General features: G+C 40.1%; 1 protein-coding gene and 1 pseudogene across 1 annotated transcript in view; both read left to right on the top strand.

Moving 5' to 3' along the window:
* LOC149784379 (uncharacterized) overlaps positions 1-21,217 on the top strand; it is a 91,803-nt gene extending 70,586 nt beyond the window's left edge. The window contains exons 3-5 of the mRNA XM_089932440.1: positions 17,103-17,246; positions 19,383-19,613; positions 21,078-21,217. Of these exons, the coding sequence (XP_089788566.1) occupies positions 17,103-17,246; positions 19,383-19,613; positions 21,078-21,115 (413 nt within the window). The 3' untranslated portion in view covers positions 21,116-21,217. The remainder of the gene's footprint in view (positions 1-17,102; positions 17,247-19,382; positions 19,614-21,077) is intronic.
* LOC149784380 (H/ACA ribonucleoprotein complex subunit 1-like) lies at positions 13,478-15,363 on the top strand (annotated as a pseudogene).
* Positions 21,218-22,287: the final 1,070 nt, after the last annotated feature.

Raw genomic sequence — 22,287 nt, 5'->3', positions numbered from 1 at the left:
AAAACAAATATTTGTAACCACGATTGTAGCTGGCCAAATGAGAGACATCGGCTAAATCGGCTTGCCATTGATGATCGATGCCTTCCACTCGGGTGCGACTTCTGGCAAACTTGCGTCGAATGGGTTTGTGCAAAGTGTAGGTAGCTTGTTCTTGTAACCATCGTTGCACTTGAGGTAAACGGAGACTTTTCAGTCGCGTTTTGGCAGCACGATACAATTTTTGAACTCCTGCGTAACCTGCAGGATGCGAGGGATCGTAGTAAATGCTAGCTAAGACTTTTTCCATTTTTTGTGTTGGTGTGTTAATAAGGTACCCACTCTTGGAAGAGGCTACTCTTTTTCTCTTGGGGTATTTTCTTGGATTGCAAGGCTTTGCGTGTGCGGCCAGCAATAGGTGTCGAAGAGGAGGAAGATGTCTGAGCGGGGGATATCGGTTCTTGTTTCACTTCTGTCTTCACTTTCTTTTTCTCTTGTGAGGAAGAAGGGGTGGCCATCATCTTTTTAATCCATCCAATTCTGGAGGTAGGTGGTGTTGTTAACTTGCGTACTTTTTCTGGTGGAGTTTGAAACCCTTCCTCTTCTTCTCCTTTTTCTGTCTTGGTCACGGGTAGTGATGGTACTGGTACTGGTACTGGTGATGGTGCTGGACTTTTCATCAAGGTCTTAAAATCTTTTAGAGTGGGTAGAGCTGTTTCGTCTAAAGCTTTCTGGTGAAAGAGTTGCAGTCTTTGCAAGAGTTGACCGTACTTTTGAGATTTTTCTGTTTCGGACAAATCTTGGCGATCCATCAAGGACTGCAATTCGTGTTGTAACTGGGACATCTCGCTCAAATTGGGATTGGGAGGTAAATGCGGGGTACGTTGTTCTTGCCACCGATGGTATTCCATCCATCGTTTGTAAGGCACTAAAGCTAGTTTTCGTCCTTCCATGGGGTTGTCAGGGGTCGATTCTGAGATCTTGGGACTTCCGAAGGCCTTTTTATCTTGCTCCCACCAGTCCTCCCAACATGGTTCCCAAGACTCCTTTCAGTATGGGGCCTAACAAGAGAGGTAAAATGCCTCCACGTTGGACCAACATCTTCTTTTTTTGACGAATGGGAATTTTCTTTCGAACCATTTGGCGAAGAACGTGACGATGTTTGCTTAAACATTGTTTCTGGTGTTTGGACAAAGGGATCGTGCCTTTCAAAACGTTCAAACAACATTCGCACACGGTATCGATGACCTCTTTGGAGGCCGTTTGAATGAGTTTTTTTCGTAGGGGTGGAGAAGCTTTGGACAGGACAGATAACAGGTCCCCATGTTTGGCTAAACGTGGTGGCAGTCCTTTCCTTTTCTTTCCTTGGGGTTTTCTGGAGGGTGACATCTTTGAGTCTTTAGGAGCACCTAAAAACACTGATACTCTACTCGGTCACAGGCCTTTTTTATACTGGAACGCGTCGCCACTGATTGTCTTTTCGGCGTATTAGTTTGAGGACAGGCATGACACGTCGTGCAGGGGTACGCAACGGACTAAATCGAGCCAGTTCTTGCTTGGACAAATCCAGTAAACTTTGTAACATACCCGATCTTTCTTGGACTTTGATTTTGGGAGAAGGTACTTTGTGAGCAGCAGCCACTGCCGCTAAATTGGAAGGTCCTGCCACTGGGGAAGTTCTTTTGGGGGTCATCAACGGAGAAGTTCTTGGTGTAATCAACGTCTCCAAGTACTCTTCAGTTCCTGGTGACATCAACGGAGAAGTGGACAAACGTGAGGCTGCCGGAGACGTTGTGGCAGGTCGTGGCTTGCGAGTGTAAGGTTGCGTCCTGGCCGAAGTGCCTCTCTTGCGAATAGTTTTCTTCTGTGGACTTTTCTTTTTTTGAGGACTTTTTCTCTGTTTCTTTTTCTGGGGGCTTCTTTTCTTTTTCCGGGGTGATGGTGGTGGTGTCTGGTAAGAGGAGGGTCCCGCCACTGGAGAAGTTCTTCTTGGGGACTTGGTCTTTTTCTTTTTCTTCTTGGGGCTTCGTTGGACTTTTGTCTTGGGGATAACTTTGGGGGCATTAGGATCCCATCTTAAGAGTGAGCGAATGATGACCCCTCCTAGAGTACCGCTCCCTCCAGGTTTCAAAATGATTTGTTTTTTGGTTTGAGTGTCGATGCGGGGATCGGCCAGTTGGACCAAAGCGACTTTGTTTCGATCGAAAAAGCGTTGGGTTTGATGAGGAATCTGAATGATTCCTTGGAGTAATTGACGTGCCGTCACCGTGAACCATCGTAAGACTTCTTTGAGACTAGCTTCTAAGACACGAGCTCGTGTTTGTGGATCTTTTTCTCGACTGATGCCATACAAGGCACGAATCAATTTGACGGGAAGATGTGACTGAAGGGACGTCATGTTCACACTGTGTGAGACAGACGAAAAAGGGTCTGAGGTTTTTATAGATTTTTTTCATGGGGAGTGAAATGAAGTCGAGGACGGAGACGTGTACAGGACAGGCCCTCCGTCTTGGCACCAGTGGTGAAACAAGTGGGTACGAAATCGCAAATCCTCGGGAGTCGTAGGTTTCAAATCGACGAGTAAATAGGCGTGTGGCGTTTGAGTGGCATCGTCGTACGCCTGAGTCAGCCAAGGCGTTCCTAACTGTTTGGCTAAGACTTGTACTTGCGATTTATCTCGAGGGCTTTTAAACAAGACCACGTAATGCGCATTGAGACTGATGGTGCGATGGGCTTTACTTTGTTGAAACAAATTTTGGGTGATGTAAATGACACTGGCATTACGGTGATGCCCTTTGCGCGTAAACCACAATTTAATTTCTTCTTCGTCTTCTCCTAACATGTCGTCGAAAATGACCAAATGGGTTAGACGGGAGTCAGAGACGATGCCATCGTCTTCTTTAGGAATGCCTTCCACAAACACGATGGAATCGCCTTGACTTTCTCGCAAAAAGCTGTACGCCGATTGCCACTCTTTGTAACACCACACGATCCGTTGAGGGGGCCGATCGATCAAATGATGTTTATGCTCGATCAAACGTTTGACGAATTCGGTTTTGCCTGAACCGCTAGGTCCAGCAATGAGCATGTTAAAGGGATGGCGAAGATACAAAGCCTCCCAACTGGCACGATCTAAGTGTTCGTCGATGACTTTGACAGTAGAGGAAGAGGGAGCAGAGACAGCAGAGGTAGCCATGGTATGAGAAATGTCACTTGTGACACGAAAAAACAAACAAGACAAGAGTTTATATACTTTTTCAGAACACGTTTATTGAATGTTTCAAATATGAACACGAAAGACAAAAATACATACAACCCAAATAGTGATGTACAGGAATATAAAACACAGCAAAGCGATCAAAGTGGAATATAAACAAGTGTCTGTACAACATGTTTTGGTTAACCAAGATGTCCTAGGGACAGTGTGTAATGTTCTTACAGTCTCTACATGAGGTATTGTCACACAAGTGTCCTCCCGGAATGACCTTTCAGGCATGTCCATGACAGTCCTGTCCTGAAGCGAGTGGTTGTTCTCGGTGACGGGTTCTTCTGGCACCGTCACTAACACGGGTTGAAAAGTAACTTTTTTCCTTGAACAACTCTTGTGCATACTGGGCCACTTCTTGGGTCCAAGCCTCAAAACCCCCCTTTTTCCAATCACGAACATCTGTCCAATGAGGGTGTAAGTCACAAGCTACACACACATCGTCATACACGTCTTGGGTAGCTAAAAGTTGACGAATCTTTTTTTCCTGTTGAGGTCGAGAAGTATCCAGATGAAACCGCAAGGCTTTGAGCAAAAGGAGTTTTTCGTGACCATTTAAGGCCATGGAGGTGGTAAGTACTGATCGTAAAGAGTCCACAAAGAATCGGCTGGTAAACGAAATCCCAGAAAACAAGTCACTAAGACACACACCACTTGTCGTCCCAAATTGAATGGATACAATTCTTGTAATAATTGATGGTAATGATCCACGGTTTGAATATGGTCATTGAGTTCCTTCCACGGAATCTGTTGAATGACATGTGACATAAGTCGTGGCATGGCAGCCTGTTTTTATAGTCTCTTTGTTTCGGAAACAATACACGTACTTTCTAGCCAGAGATCTTCGTTCTCCAGTAGGGAATCTAAATCTTGCATACTGTAACCGAAACTTCAGAGTTCGTTTAGAAGTTTCCTCTTCCTCTAAGTAGATTCCACGTAAAATATGTTGATAATCCTTTAACTTGTCTTCCTCAATGTATTGCTGTAGGTGAATCTCGAAGTAACCAAAATAATGAACATTTCGATCATTCACTAACTCAAAGTGTTGAACAAGGTCTGACCACTGAAACAATTTCTGACGAATCAGTTCTCTTATACCCTTCAGGTACCAGTGGTTAAAGATCTGGTGACGTAACGGATGCAATTGTTCTTTACGTTTGACTTGTATTTTCACCAGCTCTCGGTAAATGCGTTCTCTCAACTCCACAGGCAAAGCACGAATGTTCTCTTGTAAAGTATCCATGAATAGGTCATTGAGTTCCTTCCACGGAATCTGCTGGATGACATGTGACATAAACCGTGGCATGGCAGCCTCTTTTTATATTCTCTTTTTTTCGGATGCAATAGACGTACTTTCTAGCCAGAGATCTTCGTTCTCCAGTAGGGAATCTAAATCTTGCATACTGTAACCGAAACGTCAGAGTTCGTTTAGGTGTTTCATCTTCCTCTAAGTAGATTCCACGTAAAATATGTTGGTAATCCTTTAACTTGTCTTCCTCAATGCATTGCACTAGGTGAATCTCGAAGTAACCATAATCATGAACATGTCGATCATTAGCGACCTCAAAGTTTTGAACAATGTCTGACCATTGAAAGAATTTCTGACGAATCAGTTCTCTTATACCATTCAAGTACCAGTGGTTAAAGATCTGGTGACGTATCGGATGCAATTGTTCTTTACGTTTCACTTGTATTTTGACCAGCTCTCGGTAAATCCTTTCTCTCAACTCCACAGGCAAAGCACGAATGTTCTCTTGTAAAGTATCCATGAATAGGTCATACTAAATCCTCTTTGGTCTGACACAAGAAATGTACTCTTTGCACAAACATGGTTTCACTTCAGTGTCGAATTTAAATCGTTGAGTCACTAATCTACACATTACAATTCGTTCAGAAGTTTCCTCTTTCACCAAGTTGACATTGTGTTCAAGATGTTGGTAATTCGTTAACTCTTCCTCTGGAATTCGATGCAGTACGTTTACAATGTAGTAGATAGAATCGTCAATACCAAACCATTCCTTTTTATAACCAGGAGGTCGTTGATCAATGTCTGTCCAATGGAACACTTTCAACTCAATCAGTCCTTGTATAGCCTTCAGGTACCAGTGGTTCAAACACCGGTGACGTAACGGATGCAATTGTTCTTTACGTTTCACTTGTATTTTGACCAGCTCTCGGTAAATGCGTTCTCTCAACTCCACAGGCAAAGCACGAATGTTCTCTTGTAAAGTATCCATGAACAGATTATTATGGTAAGAAGTTACTTCAATGTCTCGGTCCCACTAAGGGTAAGTAATGACAATTCGGTGACCATCGAGCATGTTCTACGTAGGCCGAATCTTGCGGTTCCCAGTGGTGAAGTGTCACATCGCAACTGAAGCACCTGACTTTATCTCCTTCGCCCAAGTAGAAAAATCCGGCTCTGGCTAATTCTTCGGGGGTCGGTCCTCCCAGATACTTTGGCCATTTTCCTTTGAACGATTGAAGACGATTTTCAAAGTCGCAGTATTCCGACAAACGCACAGGAAACGAATATTCGTCTTTCACAGGTTCGTTTCGATGAGGGTTGGGTGACAGGAACAGGAGTTTGCTCAGGGCTGGATGACATCCGTAGGGAGGTAAACGTGAAGGTCGACATTCCCCTTTAAACCCGGTAAAATGTCTAAGAGGACGAGCGGCATCGCTTTCGCATCCCTCAGGTTTGACACGCACAGCATCACTTTCCATGACAGGGGCAGTGAGAACAAAGTTCCCATGATGCTTTACGGCATCGCTCAGGTCACAACGTACAGCATCGGTCCCATCGCAAGGTTCACAATCGCACTCGTCTGCAAACTCCGTTACGCAATTACAATGGTAACCACATGGACAATCGCAGTTTCCTTCCGGACATTTTCCGTCGCAATGCCTGGGTCTTATCCATCCAATATTAGTCACACTAGAGGAAGATACAACTTTTTTACAATCCCCAAACTGAAACGATGTCTTTTTCAAAGTATTCATCTTGTTCGCTCGGTCTTGGTAGTCCCAATGAACTATCGATCTTGCCTAGGGTTCCTTTTTATATACAGACCAATACCAACGTGACCGTACGGTAAGGTGAAATGATTGGGAAGTCGCACTCGCTTCTGGTACACGATTTGATAGACTTTTTCCAAGGGTCGACTGACGATGTGGTGAGTGGGTAAACGTACAATTTTGTTCGGTTGGTAGGTGGTCACTTTAAAGTTTCCATCCTCTCCCGATTGCAAGGCTTCTTTCAATACCCCAAAGTTGACCACTCGACTGGTACGATAATTCAGAGTCAGTCCTTTCACTTTGCACGTCGTGTGCACTTCTCCTTGTTTGTCACGGTATTCGTAGCCGTAATTTTTGGGACCGCCACTGACGAAACTTAGAATCTTGTCGTCGGGATGTTCGTCTGTCCAGGCTCCTAAACGGTCTCCTTCGATGTTAGGGTGATGTTGAATCGGGTGATGGATGTAAATGCAACTGTCCGTGTCAAAGTACAGGACGCGTTCCCCTAACAGTTCTAAAGCTTCGTACAATTTTAAGCGAGCATGGGCTGTCACGTAAGCCGCAATGATGACATTTCCAAAAGGGTCGTCTTGTACAAAGTCCAGATCTTCTTCGTAATTGACCAAGATTAAATTCTCTCGAACGACGTCCACGTGTTTCATGTATTTGGTTTTGTCGTGAATCATCTGGAAGTAGCGGGAAGGTTCTGTCAAATATTCCGTCTTGGGTAAACACGGTCGTTGTGCCATTTTACCCCACAAGCAATTTAACATCACTTTGGCAAACGATCGCCTGCCTTCGTTTTTCTCGATGTGGTCTAAAGTGATGCCTTCTTGTTCGTAGTATTTCTCTTTGAATTGTATTTGGTCTTGGGGAGTGTGACACCAGGAAGGATAGCCGCTGGCTTCTTGCTTCAGTTTCAAAAAGGCATCCACGTAGTCTGCGAAAATGCCTTTCTGCGTGGGGTCACCCTTGCGGTACTGTTGTGTCTTGGGAAAGTGGCAAATTTCGTACACTTCTAACAGTTGGTATCCCATGTCCAGAGCTTTGAACAATTCCACGCTGACCCAGGTTCCCGTCAAGGCCCGTTCTTCCTGGCTGTGCTGACAAGGCTGGTCTTGGTTGCACGTTTCGGCACAAGTACGGCACAAGGGAAACATCAGTTTGCCTTGACAATGGTGAGGTAAGACGGGATGGTATAGGTTCGTGGGAGGCAAAACTTTGCACTTGATCAAGCCTTCGTATTGTCGAATGTTTTTCAGGTCGATGTGTTCCGTCAGCAATTGCGGGTGCCCTACGGGAAAGCGACAATATTTGCACACGTAGGGATACAGCGAACACACGTCCAAGTATTTGATTTCTTCTCCTTTCTCTTCGTCGGCTTGGTACAGCAAACAGGTGGCATTGGTCCTTCCTCCGTACAAACTATCCCTCGGGTTCAGCGGGTCCATGAACTGGTAACTTTCCACGAGACGTTTAAACTCGGGATCGGTTTTCATACGGTGATCGTACTCGTGTTCCCACATTTCCACCACTTGGTATCCTTCCTGTTCTAACTTTAGGCGTCGCTGACAAGTGTCCTGGTACAAGTCTTCCATGGTTCGTTGCAAAAACTGATTTTTAGTACCACGGTCAGGGTAACAGACGGGACATCCGTGAAATAAGCAACCGTTAAACTCGTACACGATCTTGGGGTTTTCTAAGTCCCAGCCATCGACCGAATATGTTCCGATGGTCTTTTCGCCCCCTCCGTTGCGGGCATGCTGAATCCACTTGTCTTCCTTGTCGCACAAGTAATGTAACCAACGTAGGGCTTTGACCGAGTATTGACGTTTGACAAAGTGGGTCGTTTGAGGACTGATGACAGCCACGGTGTTTTCAGGCATGAATCGTTGTCGATACACTAAGGAACACGCTTTGGCAATGGTGCAAGCTTCTTTCAAAGGATCGACCCCTCCGTGTTCCATGAACAGTTCTCGAAATTTTCCACAGCAACGCCGTAAAATGTCCACGTCGGAACGACAATACTTTAGCATTTCTTCCTGAAAGTCGAAAGGGTCCGAAGCGTGAGCCTGGTACCAAGCGTAGAAAGCTTCTCGTTGTTCGGTACGCATGTTGTCGGGGTCGTAATAGTGAGCCTCAGGTAAATGGGGTAGAACGGCGTGTTGATTGGCTTCCGTATTGAAAAAGTGTGGAAAGTACCCTTTAGCCATTTCTGTCATTCCAAACGTTTTAGGCATTCGACTCAAAGGCATGGCCAAATAGCTCATCGAATCTTTAAACTGTACTTGTCCCACTTGCATGAAAATGATTTTGGCTCCGTTCAAAGTCACTTTAGGACGCTCGGTGCCTTGTTCCGTATAGTATCTCAAAAGAAACTGTCCATCGTATCCGGAGAAATTGTGAGCCATCACCGTGGCATGACGATGACAATCTCCGTAACGTTCGATGTCCTCTTGGCTCCACGTCTTGTCGATGGGGTCTAAGACCCATTGTGCAAAATCGGCTAACGTGTTCGGTCCCCGAAAGATTTTTTCACGTCCTCCAGGAATCTTGCTGCAGTGAGGGCAATGACTGAAGATAGGTTCTTGAATGCACTTCTCGCACGCTCGATGAGCCACGCAAAAATTAGGAATGTGAATGCCGGTCTCTTGCATGCATTCGAAATCGAAAAAGATGAAATTGCCTTTCTTCTTCTTCTTGTGACCGTCCTCTTTCTCTGGTGAGGGTTGGTATTTTTGCACGTAGCATTGGTGTTCCAAGTCCACGATGTGGTGACAAATGTGACATTTTTTCTTTCCTCGACATACGTGTGCCTTGGCATTATTGGTAAGTATGCCTTGTTCACACGTAGGGCACAATCTCAGCAGTTGACAAGCGCATTTCTTCTGTGAACCTTGCGTCTTCAAATGTTGTTGGTAACAGGTAGGGCTGACAAACGTGCGCAGACAAGTTGAACAAGGCACTGGTTCTTCGCTCAGACAGGGTGGAGAGGCCAAACATCCTGAGCATTTCCATCCACAATGTTTGTGTTGCTCTCGATTATTATAACCATAGTCACATTTCTCACAATAATAAACATATCGCAGGAATCCAGTGATACTGGTAATGGTATCGAAATGGTCATCGTGATGATAAAGGTGAATGTATTTTCCGTCCTTAAAATGTTGGCCTCGAAACAACAGAGGCCCGCGCACTTCTTGAGGGTGCACTTTCAAGGTGTATCGTGGAGCTAGGGCATCTTGCAATTTTTGCATCTCTGGAATGCCACAGGGTGTGTCTTTGGGCAATCCGGCTTGTTGTAACAGGAGTTCTGCTTCATTTCGTTGTTTGGCTCGGTCGGAACGTTGAATAGTGTCCCAGGTTCTTTTCCATTCTACCGTGTCGTTCTTGTTGGCATAGGTTCGTCCCACCACGATGGCACGGGCTAAACACATCTGGTCATGAGGGTTGTTAATTCGGACGAGACTCGTTTTGGTGTTGCGAAGGTCGTCCACCAATAACATCTTTTTGCGTCCTGTCCCTTGAGGAGGAGAGACGTGGGTCATGTCCAGTGTGGCTTTACCATCGGTGATGTCAAACTGATCATTAGATTGTTGTACGTGTTGAATCTTGTCCATGACTTTGGAAGCAGTCAATTCTGCAGGGGTGCTAAACTCGATCCAAACAGGGGATTTCAAACCGTCGTGTTGTATGGAAAGTCTCAAGCGATCGTCTTCTTTGGGTTGACATTGCTGCTTGAGTGAAGTGAGCAAAGAATCCCACACCTCGGTGATGAACACTTCTGCTTTCTCTAACGGCACTTCAGCCTTGAAATCTTTAAACTTCACCGTGTATTTGTAAGCCGTGGTTCTAAATTTTCTAGAGGAGCGCTTTTCCGTCTCTCGAATGGAATAGTACTTTTCAGGGTTGACAAAGGGTGGTGAACTTGGTTTAGAGGGTTCGGATTCTGGTTCACTCATGTCCTCTTCAAAATCACTGGCATGAATTTGTGCCAAGATTTCAGCCCTAGTACGAGGCGATAGATCACGTTTCTGCCTCTTACTTTCTTCTTTCTTCTCGAATGAATGGGATCGTTTCATCTTGAAAGCAAAAAGTCAAATGACTCAAGTTCAAACACCATAAACTACTTTATAGTCATAGCAGACCAGCGTATATAAAAGGGTGTGTGTCTTGTCCTTTCACTATTCATTTCACTCTCAAGCCGAGCACAACGATGGAAGAGACTGACCAGATGGAACGTTTCGTCAGAGCTTTGCGAGGGGTCATTAGAAAATTCTCTTCAGACCAGCCTACGGACTACTCTCCTTCCTTTAGAGATAAAAGTCAAGATACTTGCTATATCTGTCAGAAGAAAGGGCATTGGTCTTCAGAGTGTCCAGACCGTCAAAAAAGAAAAAAAACAGGGGATAAAAAAGACAAAAGTCAAGATACCTGTTATTATTGTAAAGAAAAAGGACATTGGTCTCCAGATTGCCCAAAAAAGAAACAAGAGGAGTCAGAAGAAAAGAGGAATTCTTCAGAAGAAGAGAGGGATTCTTCAGAGGAAGAAGAGGAAGAAAAAAGACAATTCTATTTAAATGAGGCAAAGAAACACGAGAAGAAAAGAAGAAGGGAAGAAAGCGAGGAGAAAGAAGAAGAGGAAAAGAGTGTGACGGTGAAGAAATTCAAAAAACAGAGAGACTAAACAAGGAGAAAAGAAGAAATCAATGAACTTTTTATTAAAGTGTTGTGTTGTGAATTGTGAATTGGATTGTAAAAAATGGAGAAAAGAATAAATGAATGATATAAGGTAAGAGTCTTTGAGTTTTGATTTTAAAATAAGAAGCTAAACTCACGCACTCATACACAGACACGTACTATAAGGGTAACATGGGTGAGTTTTTTTGAGTTATTGGCAAATTGAAATTGTATTTCTTTTCGAGAAATGTGGGTGGCCCTGAAAAGGGCCTTTTATCTTTATGGTGCAGGGGTGAGTTTAAGCAATCAATTTTAACTGCCTTAAGCCTTTGCCACGGCCAAGGCCTACTTCTGGACTGCGTAATGATGATGATGATGATGATAATGATTGGGTTGAAATGACTAAGGGTGGTACGGTAGGCTTAGTCACAGGGTTGACGTGTTTAGCTCGGGAAGGTCGTATTCTCTTCGGTCGTGATAAAGAAGTCTGATACATTTGTTTCAGACTTCTTAACTCCGCTAAAATGTCCAACAGTACCGTGACCGTTTGATTTTCACCCTCTTGTTTCTTTGCTGCTACTTCTTCTTCTTCTTGCTGTTGTTGCTGTTGTTTTTTTTCTTACCTCTTCTTCTTGTTGCTGTTGCTGTAGGAGAAAAGTCTGTTCCGCTTCCTTTTGTCGTTGTATAAATTTCTCCAATTCTTCTTTCTGTCTCTGTCTAAAATTCTCCACTTGCGGTAATGAAGAAAGTAACGAAGGTTCCGGAACAAATTCTTGCGAGGAGAGAAAATCCACAAAATCCCAATTCACCTCTTCTGAAAGTAAGTCCGGGTTCCCTTGGGCAGTCTCCCCTGCTGGTGCACCCCACTGGATCGTTTTCTGAGTTTCCGTCATGTTGAATCACTGTCGCATAGATTGACTGCACACAAGCGCTAGCGAATCTATATTGACTACGTGACGTCACAGACTGCTCTCTTCGGATTGGATGCGGCTGGCTGAATTTTGTAACGCGTGTTTGGATTGGTGAATGAACTCAATCCGTTTCAATCCTTTCTGTCCCTATAAATAAGCGCCGTTGACTGCATTGATTCACCTGTTCTCGTCGCTTCAAGATGTGGACTACAGTTGAGTCATCCACCCTTGTGTCTTCCATGATGTTTCGGACAGACTTGCTCATGTATGTCCGATCGAAGTGGACCGTTGTCCACAGGACAAACACCAGCCTGTGGATACGTAGGATCTACGTTGAAAGACAAGGATGCCTAAAAAGAGTGCTGATGTACGGACCAACAGTGAGACGTAGCCTAAGAACAAGAAGAAGACCAATGCGGTGCCATTTATGTTAATGAATACATTAACATAAAACCCAAAGGCCCTTTTCAGGGCCAGCCATATTTCTCGAAAAGAGATAGTCTTTGAATTGCCTACCCTTTTTTAAAAAAATTTTTAAAAAAAATCCCATGTTAAATTCCCCTTGTCCGTAGAGTGACCCACGATTTATTGCCATGTTAAATTCCCCTTGTCCGTAGAGTGACCCACGATTTATTCCCATGTTAAATTCCCCTTGTCCGTAGAGTGACCCACGATTTATTGCCATGTTAAATTCCCCTTGTCCGTAGAGTGACCCACGATTTTTCGCCATGTTAAATTTCCATTGTCCGTAGAGTGACCCAGGGGTCCCTGTAATGCTAATTCCCATTGTCCGTAGGGTGCCCCACTTCACTACTAGTATTTTTTCCGTTCAAAAATTTAGTACAATAAACAAGAAACAAAATGCGCGTATGAAAATCGAACCTGACTCTACCGTGTGGCTTCCAGACACTTTACTAACACTGAGGTTCAATGGATATAATGGCTCATACTTCAAACGGCTAATCTTGCTTGGCCAAAAATCCACCTCAACTGAATTTTGGCTAAGTTAAGCGTGACGCATTTGTTGATAGCAGAATGCAAGCTAACTGCTTCAGTATATGCGCATAAATTTATTGTACCAGTCCACCACCCATTGTTCTTCTCCGATTAATGTACTGACAATTTTGAATGATGACTCAAACATACTTGTTTTGTTTATAACTTCTGTAATAACTTTACAGCTAGTGTATTGCATATTGTGAAATCCTGTCTGTTTTAGCATTACGGTATTTTGTCTATTGTGTTTACGTGCCGCCTGTTTGATTTTGTCATCTTTAACTTTTTTGTCTTTCTGTTTTGTTCAATCCCATTTTTGACAAGGCTTGAGAAAAGTTTTCATTAAATTCATATCGTTTATTCAGCCAGCTATATTTTAAGTCATGTTTCATTCCTCGAAGAAAACTTGTAAGTAATGACTGAGTCATGTTACAATTAAACTAGTTCTGATTCAGTTTTGTACTGATTTATTTTACAATATTTCGTCCAACGACTGTAAAGTGAACAAAGCCAAAAACGAAAAGTAAAACAAGATAAATCACATGGTTAGGTAACTTCTCAGCAAAATAAAGATTCCTGTAGTATTAAATTTGGTAGACAACATAGAAAACGTTGAAAAGAATGTAAAAGAGCTAAATCTAAACATTAACAAGATACAGAGTTTTAAACATTACAAGATGAATTAAAGTATACAATTTCACAAAGCTTAAATAAAAAATATTATTTGATAGGCAGTGTGGCTGTTATATGTATCTTGTTTAATTAGTTTATTTACGAGAATTTATAACAATATTTATCTACCATACATTATTAAAACATGATGAAATAATGACTTACACAATTACTAAGCTAACAGTATTAACAACACAATAATTGGAGCGATAATATAATCAGTTAAGAGGATTTCAATGTAATTATCGAGTACAACAGATACAATGAAAATGAAAGTAGAAAGAACGTTAACAGCATGAAGAGACAAGAAATTAAAGAATGTTTTAAAAATCTGTGAGGAAGGAGTTAAAATTCATTTTGAGAAACTTTTGGATAAATCTACAGCAAGCAAGAAATCCGTAACTGTTACATTAATGGAAGTAACATGAGCAGAGAACCTTTGTTTATATTGCTGGCCATGTGTTTTTCTTTCGTATGCTATTTAAGATTTTTGACTTGAGTTTAAATATAAGGCCAGTTCTTTCTCGATCGTAGGGAACTATACCCTTGATAACTTGTTTTTATTGTATGGATTTGTTGTTTATATGAATGTTTCCGTTGGTTCCTTAATCTGTTTGGAGTTTTTAATAAGGCTGTTATACAATGATTTCCATTCTGACTTGTTCTCACACATTTTCTTGGAATACAGAGGTTTTGTTCCCATTGAAAAGTGATCACAATAACTAATTATTGGATTACCTATTTCGAGTGTTTAAATGTAGCTCTGTTGTCACTTTTTGCTGCATCGACGGAGATGACACCAGCCAAAGATGATACATTCACTCCAGTTTTGTCATAAACAGAATGGGACTATTGTCCAGGTATGTGTGTAAGACATTTAAGTACAATTAACCATATCCCACAACCACCATGTAAAGTTTCTGTCTGGGTTTTTCAACGTCTAAAATGGGGAAGTAACTCTGGCATCTAATGATGTTCATGTTCGTTTTAAAAAATTCAGGTTTAGTTAAGTTCAGTTTACTGTTCTTTTTATTTGTATAAAAATAAAGTATTAGTATTGTCTTCCATGATTAAGATATTTACGGCGTTTTTAGTTTAATTGGATTTGTTGAACAGTGTATCTCTACGGGTATAATGTAGAAACGGCAGCAGATCGCTAACCAAACAAAATCTAGTAGTCATATTCACAACACAAAGGATCTTCTGATATCAGACAATCCAGATCATGTCCTTTAGAGAAGGTAGAGGAAGAGGAGGTCGAGGAGGGGGAGGATGATTTCGGGGAGGTGGTCGAGGCGGAGGAAGAGGGGGCGGAGGTGGAGGAGGAAGAAATTATTATCAAGATCAGAGTCCTCCTGAGGAGGTAATAGAACTTGGCACCATGATGCACACCTGTGAAGATGATCTAGTATGCAAGTGTACCAATGGAAAGGTGCCATACTTCAATGCACCAGTCTATCTGGAACATAAGCAACAGATTGGAAAAGTGGATGAGATTTTTGGACCAATCACAGATTTTATGTTTTCTGTTAAACTGTCGGATGACATGAAGGCCAAGTCTTTTACCAAAAACTCAAAAGTTTTATGTTGATCCTGCAAAGTTACTTCCCCTTGCTAGGTTTCTCCCTAGGCCTCCAGGACAAAGAGGAAGAGTAGGGAAGTTTGACAGAGGGGTAGAGGAGGTGGAGTACATGGCGGTATCGAGGGGCAGGTTTCATAGGAGGTGTACGTTTCCGGGGAGGAGGTGGCTTCAGAGGTGGTCGTGGTGGAGGTGTTAGAGGAGGAAGATCAGGCGTTGCTGGAGAAATAATAGAGTTTAAAATTTCCAAGAATAATGGTGCATAAACTTTCATGAAACAAAAGGCAGATTCTTTGGGTCCAGTAAGAGTTCTGAGTGTAAGGATTACACCTACTGGAAGCTATAGCACTGAAGTCTGGATTTTATTGCAGTAGTGTAATGTTCTGTTTGAGACTTATGTGTGTCTGTTCAAAATAAAGATGGAATTTTGAGTTTGTACAGGGATTTGTTAAAGCTGAATACAAGATCTTAGGCTGTCCAGTTCCTTCTGATTTTTCCACATATTTAAGTGTCAGTTATTGACATTATGATCGTTATTATTATATAGTTTAAGAGAAGAATATTATTGCTTATTGATAGTATAGACATTTGGATTGTAAGCATACAAAGTCTTTTTGTTTGAATGCCAATATGTTTATTTTGTCCTAGCCTTTTTATAATCAAACAAAGAAAAAAATTGTGGGCAGTTTTGATGCGTCGCCATTGGAAATTCTATACACTTATCATGACATTTCCTCATTTTAAACGATAACATTTTAGACTATCTTCACTGCTTTTCTTTTTTATACGACCTGTTTAAATGTGAGTCACTTCTGAGTGGCAACAGTGGTTTCATTTTCAGTGTGAGATCTTTAAGTCGAAAATAAAGAATGCATCATTGAATTGATGCATGTGAGACAAAAAAGAAAAAAAAGAAAAAAAAAGGATTTGTTGTTTTCAAAATAACAGAGAAATTTAGAATTTCACATTTGGACATATTCAAGTAGAAGATGTTGCCTGATTTTCAGTATGTTATGGTTTGCTCCATACGGGCAACTATAGTGGATCCAGAAGGTTTCAAGAGTCACATTGCAGTGCCAAGTCTGGAGCCAGCTATTAATATACCACATCCTGCTGCACAGTTTGATCAATTATTATCGTTCATTATCAGTTTTTCATACTACTTTATGTTGATAACTAAACCAATGGAAATGAATGTAGTTGACAAACATACTATAAAACGTATTTCAATGGTCGTTACAAACTTGTTATATTTAAATACATTACATAATATAAAATAGTAGGAATGAAACCATTCATTACTTACCCCATAGCTCAATTTATTTCATTAATAACTAGTAACAAAAAATGGCAAAACGAAAGCAGCAACAGCGGAGTCCTTGTGTCGATATATATTTCATTTTATTTTGTGTTGCACGAGTCTCTTCACTCGGTTGTGTATTCATTAGACTACATACAAATAAATAGGAACATATAAAAGAGAGCTGTATCGGGTGCTTAGGGTTGAAAAGAGAATTCTCCATCTAAGCCTAGGATATTAGTTGCAATAGTTTATATTAGGTAATATATAAAACTAAAAATGTTCCACATGTACACCAATTACACATCTTTGAAATTTTACTGTTCTATTGATTTCATTTTACAAATTTTGGTGTTGTAGTTCTGATGATAACAATCTTGGAATCTTTGTCTGCATTAGTATATAAAAGCGAATTTGTTAGCTTAAGGAGTGAGTGAATGTTGAATTTACATCAATAAATTATCCGGCAAAGCTCCATTCGTAATTTTAATTAAAACTGTTACATAAAAAGTTTCCTATGCGCGTGACAGCGCCCAATATTCACATACTTGTCAGAGTAATTTTTCAACATACCTGTATGATCTTAGTACAGAGTCGCATGCAACGGGAAATAAATAGGAATACGGATTCAATATAACACCTTCTTATAAGGATCAGTATTGTATGTCATTCAATTGTAATCAAGGTATATTGTGTTTATTGTAGACATCTTGAAGTCCTTCTCAGCGCTGGATGTAAACGGAGACGGCAAGATCTCGCGAAGCGAGATTGTGCGCGCTCTGCAGTTACTGGGCGGAAACCCAACACCAGAGGAGGCCGAGGAACTACTACGCAGCCAGGATATAAACAGTAAACTATGCGTGTATTTAAATTATTCTGGACTTACCTTTCTTAGATTTTACAGCGTTTCAATATTTTACAATTTATGCCACCAATTCATTCAAAATTGCAATGATTTTGTGGCGTGCTTTTCAAAGATGCATGAGCATTTTGGTATGACTTCTTTTATTTGCACCCCCACCCCGCCCAAACACCACTCACTGCCAGCTTTTTGTCTTGATATATTGCCTACATCGCACACAAACTAATGAACCTAGAGTTGGACCCTCAAACTAAATGTATTAATTGGTATCGTTACGTCATGTATTATGTCTTCCCATAATCGCAGTATACTGACTGACCGGAGACTTACACTAGAATACGTCAGGCATAGCCGTAAATGTTGAGTATATATTGACTACGCTAGCATTAGGCACAAATTTACGCCCAAAATAGGTACAAAACTAATGCTGGTTAAAGGTAAATTTTGCATATTTTATTCTCATTCAAGATGGATACTTTGTAGAAAACTAGTGAAAGAAAAAACAATCAGATATTAACCAATAACGGCTATTTAGCCACGTTGATTTGAACGCATTGAGCGCAGTCGTAAGGTAGTGAAGATTTGACTGTAACTGTATTAGAATTGCACCTATTTTGGGCGTAAATTTGTGCCTAATCCTAGCGTAGTCAATATATACTCAACATTTACGGCTATACCAATATACCAAGAATACAAATCATATGGGACCGCTCCGGTGGCCTTGTGGTTAGAGCGTCCGCCTCAGATGCGGGAGGTCGTGGGTTCGATCCCCGGCCGAGTCATACTAAAGACATACAAAAAATGCTACTAACAACTGCCTCGCTTAGGGCTCAGCATTAAGAGGTTAGTGTTAGGACTGGTCGGGCTGGTGTCAGGATAACGTGACTGGGTGGGACATCATGCTACATGTCTGCTACATGATGCCCCAGTGCAAAACATCAATATAAATTGTTACACTGCAGACATCGTAGCGATATGACTGAACAACTGTTAAAGCTACGTTAAAAATCCAAATCACACACACACACACACACACACACACACATCATATGGCGAATAACAGTCCTTTCAAGTGCACTGGATCCAGCAGGGATCACGTGTGTCAGGGATTGATTAAGTTAAATGCAATAAACTGACAACGAACACTGCGAAACTAGTATCTAGCTAGCCTTTAAAAAGTCCTTTTCAAAGGCAAAAGAGTTAAAGTTAAAGTTTCGCAAACATAACTGTTTTTCTGTTTTATTTGTTTGTCTTGTCTATGTTTTGTATTTGCCTTTGAAAAAGATTCTTTAAAGGGTCGAAAGCGCTCAGGCTAGCTAGATACTAGTATAGCACTGTTCGTTTTCAGTTTATTGCATATATGTGTGTGTGTGTGTGTGTGTGTGTGTGTGTGTGACACTATATGACACCTAATGAAGCCAAATAAGATGGGAACAGATTCAAAAATATTTCGATCTTTAACATTTGATGGCTTTGAAGCACCTAATTTCAATATTGGACAGAATGTATGATTTCTTCCAAATTTTACAGAAGAGGTTTTTTAGATTTATAAGGTACTATTGTGTATAAATTACAAGATTTTAGTTGTGTCAATTATTGAGCATTTTATGAAGATGGGTTTTCACTTTACACTAAACCAAAGTATATGTTTAGGATTAAAATAAAAAGTTAAAGTATAAAGTTACCAATGGTAGAAAAAAATTTAACATGGAAAACTTAAGTAACAAATTTTCAAGATATTCGTGAGAAGAATAATGCTGGCTAGGATGTGTACATATAAAAGTGTGAAGTTAAGTTTTGATTTAGATAGTCTATGACATTAATAACCGAATGTGTCAAGAACGTATGTCAGGTTTAATCAAACTCAAGCCATGTGGCGATCATGCTGTCGCAACTGCTGTTAGTGTGAGTGACCGTTCGATCACGCACCTGTTAACGCTGGAGAAACAAATAAATGGATCCGATTCATAAAACTGAGATGTTACACTGGTAATCTGATATAATAAGAAGAAAAAATCTTCCAGGATTTTTTAAAATATGAATGAAGCATGCTCTTCTTCCTGACTAGCCATGTTTATCTCATTAAATTATAAAGTAACACCAGTTTCTGAACTACGTTGCAGGTGACGGGTACATATCGTTCGAGGAATTTTTCAACTATTCCCGTACAGCAAATGTAGACATGGAAAAGGAGCGTATGAAGACTGCGTTCCGGACACTGGACAAGGATGGCAATGGCTTCGTAACGTTGTTAGAACTACGCAGTATTCTTCGTGGCGTCATGGACCTGGAAGAGATAGAACAAATTGTGAAAGACGCTGATTCCAACAAAGATGGGAAAATAGACTACAATGGTAAGGCTCGTCTTGGGTATAGGGCAAAATAATACAAGAACCACATTATTGCAGAAAACTACGCCAAATATAAAAGTACTATGAGAAACACCAAAATCAAGAGTCTAGAGAAAGATTTCAATTTCATATGAAAGATCATTTCAGAAAGAAAAAAAGCAAATTAAAAAACCCAAAGAAATCTACTGTTGAACTAGTTCCAACCGATGTGAACAACTGTACTTTTCTTTCAGTTTACCGATCTTAGAACAAGGAATATTTTTTATTAAAAATGAAACATAAGTCTTTTGTTATCTGATGCTTCGATCATGTATATTTTAAGGTCTACTGCATTCATCTCTCAGAACTTAAATACCGATTCTGTTTGGCAAGTCCTTAGTTTTCTTACATTACCTATGTCTTTTCATTAATCCAGCCTTTGTAAATCTCTGTAGATAAGAATCATCATTTGGTTTTAAAAACAATATGTAATAAGACTACATCAGCTATCAAACTGAATGCCTATGAAAAGTAAATTGCCTGCTTCTCGCAACCATTAACGAGAAGTAATCGTGATTTTCCACCAAAAACTCAATCTCATTAGGAATCTTTCGCTGAAAATGAACTTATCATGTTCGTCTGTGCGTGTGTCTGTCTGTGCAGATTTATTTATGAGTCAATCCCTGCAAAGAAACTTTAGTCATCCTTGTTATGTACAAAAATGTGAGCAACGTTTTCTCTAGATTATCCTGTGTTTTTTTCACTGGTATCCTTCAATGGTTAGTTTCAAACAGCGTCATACTAATATTTTTCTATAGCTTCCTTGATTAATTAATTTGAAACATTGGATTGATAAATTGTTCTTCATGAAGTATTGACTATATACCCGTGGTTATACCGCCACACTTTAGAAACAAGCAAAGACAACCTAAACGGGCTTCAAGGTGGTATATGTTGGTTTAACTTAAATTAAACAACGAAGAAAAAAGTTCATTCATTCTATTCATGACAATTGAATACATCGGAGACCTGGGGATGAACATTTATGGAAGCTTTTCTTCAATTTAGTTAAAGCGGTCACCTATAAATTATTTATTAGGTTGCAGCTGAAATTATGTCCGTGATTTCCTAAAGCTGTTTTTTCATACTTCATTAATTAACCTGTTTTGAAAAATACCGGAATGTACAGCATACCAGAACATATATGTTGGCATGTTAAGTTGTGTCTTCTTATAAAGAAATAACCGAGACAGCTCTATTTTATTTCTTTATTCCCATAAAACAATCATATTTTCTCTACAAATGTATTCGAAATGCTTTTGTTATCACCGATGGTGTAAGATTATCATGAAGAAAAAGTTGTTGATGCATGCTTGTTATTTTAGCTATTTTCCCGCACATTTGTCGTGATTCATACATTTAAAATGTTCACTGATTAATTTATATGTAGATCGTTTGTACTTCAATACTGTTTCATATTCATTACAGAATTTGTTGACAAGAAACTGTGTGCGAAGCTGTTCTAAAGAAGAGACAAACATTTACCAGTAGGAAGGATGATTGAAATGTAGGATAATTTCGTGACTTACCTATTTTTGCTACTATTAAAATGGATTTTTATTTTTAAATTACTTACTTTTCTTGTACACTTTCAAAATATAAGCATTTACTTCAACGGTTAGTAACATAAAACGTTCGATCATCTACATGATTGGACCTATTTTTGCCATGTGTAGAGAAGTCGCTTATTTTTTAAGCCATCTTGCACAATTGCATCTACATAGCTCGGCTGATAGCCACATCTCCCACTGGATGATCTGTGGGAAAAGTATGTCGATATATATATATTTCAGTGGATGATCTGTGGGAAAACCACTGTCCATGCATATTTAATCTGTGGAGAAATAATCTGTAAAACAACTATTAATAATCTTGTTGTTAGTGTCAATTAAGTAATGCTCACAATTTTGTTAATTAATGCTCACAATGTTGTTAATTAATGCTTACAATGTTTTTAATTAATGCTGACAATTTTGTTAATTAATGCTGACAATGTTTTTAATTAATGCATACATTTTTGTTAATTAATGCTGACAATGTTGTTAATTAATGCTGACAATTTTGTTAATTAATGCTGACAATTTTGTTAATTAATGCTGACAGTGTTATTAATTAATGCTGACAATTTTGTTAATTAATGCTGACAATGTTGTTAATTAATGCTGACATAGTTCTGAAGAATCTGAACCTTTATAACAAATATAGGGAACGTAGACGAATACAACCTGTCGATAACATGTTCATGGCAGTGATTAAATTCAAGTTAAATAAATATTTTCTGAAAAAGTCAGATCACGATTTTGCAAGAACGTTGTTAAAAAGGATATTGTTCAGTTATTTGCAAATAACACGTAACCTAACTTTGCTTGTAAAACAATGAATTAAAACCGAGATTCGAAGTGGAGCCCCAAAACCAAACGAATCTGGGTAGATATAATGCCGAATCTTGATCGAAATATGTGTGATAGATTAAAAAAATAATTTCATACATTTAATTTAAAACGAAAATCATATAAATTAAAAGGAATGGCTTTGCTTTCGAATTAAAAACTGGTGCATTATGAAAACAATTTTCACCAAGCACGTTTAGAGACTTGCGTTCATAGTAACTTAGTGAATATATTTACATGTGCTATGA

This window comes from Sinohyriopsis cumingii, chromosome 14 (genome assembly GCF_028554795.1).
Source record: "Sinohyriopsis cumingii isolate HCF-2022 chromosome 14, ASM2855479v2, whole genome shotgun sequence".
Taxonomy (NCBI): Eukaryota; Metazoa; Mollusca; class Bivalvia; order Unionida; family Unionidae; genus Sinohyriopsis; species Sinohyriopsis cumingii.
The sequence above is the reverse complement of the archived record's forward strand: the minus strand, read 5'-3'. Positions and strand labels throughout refer to the sequence as shown.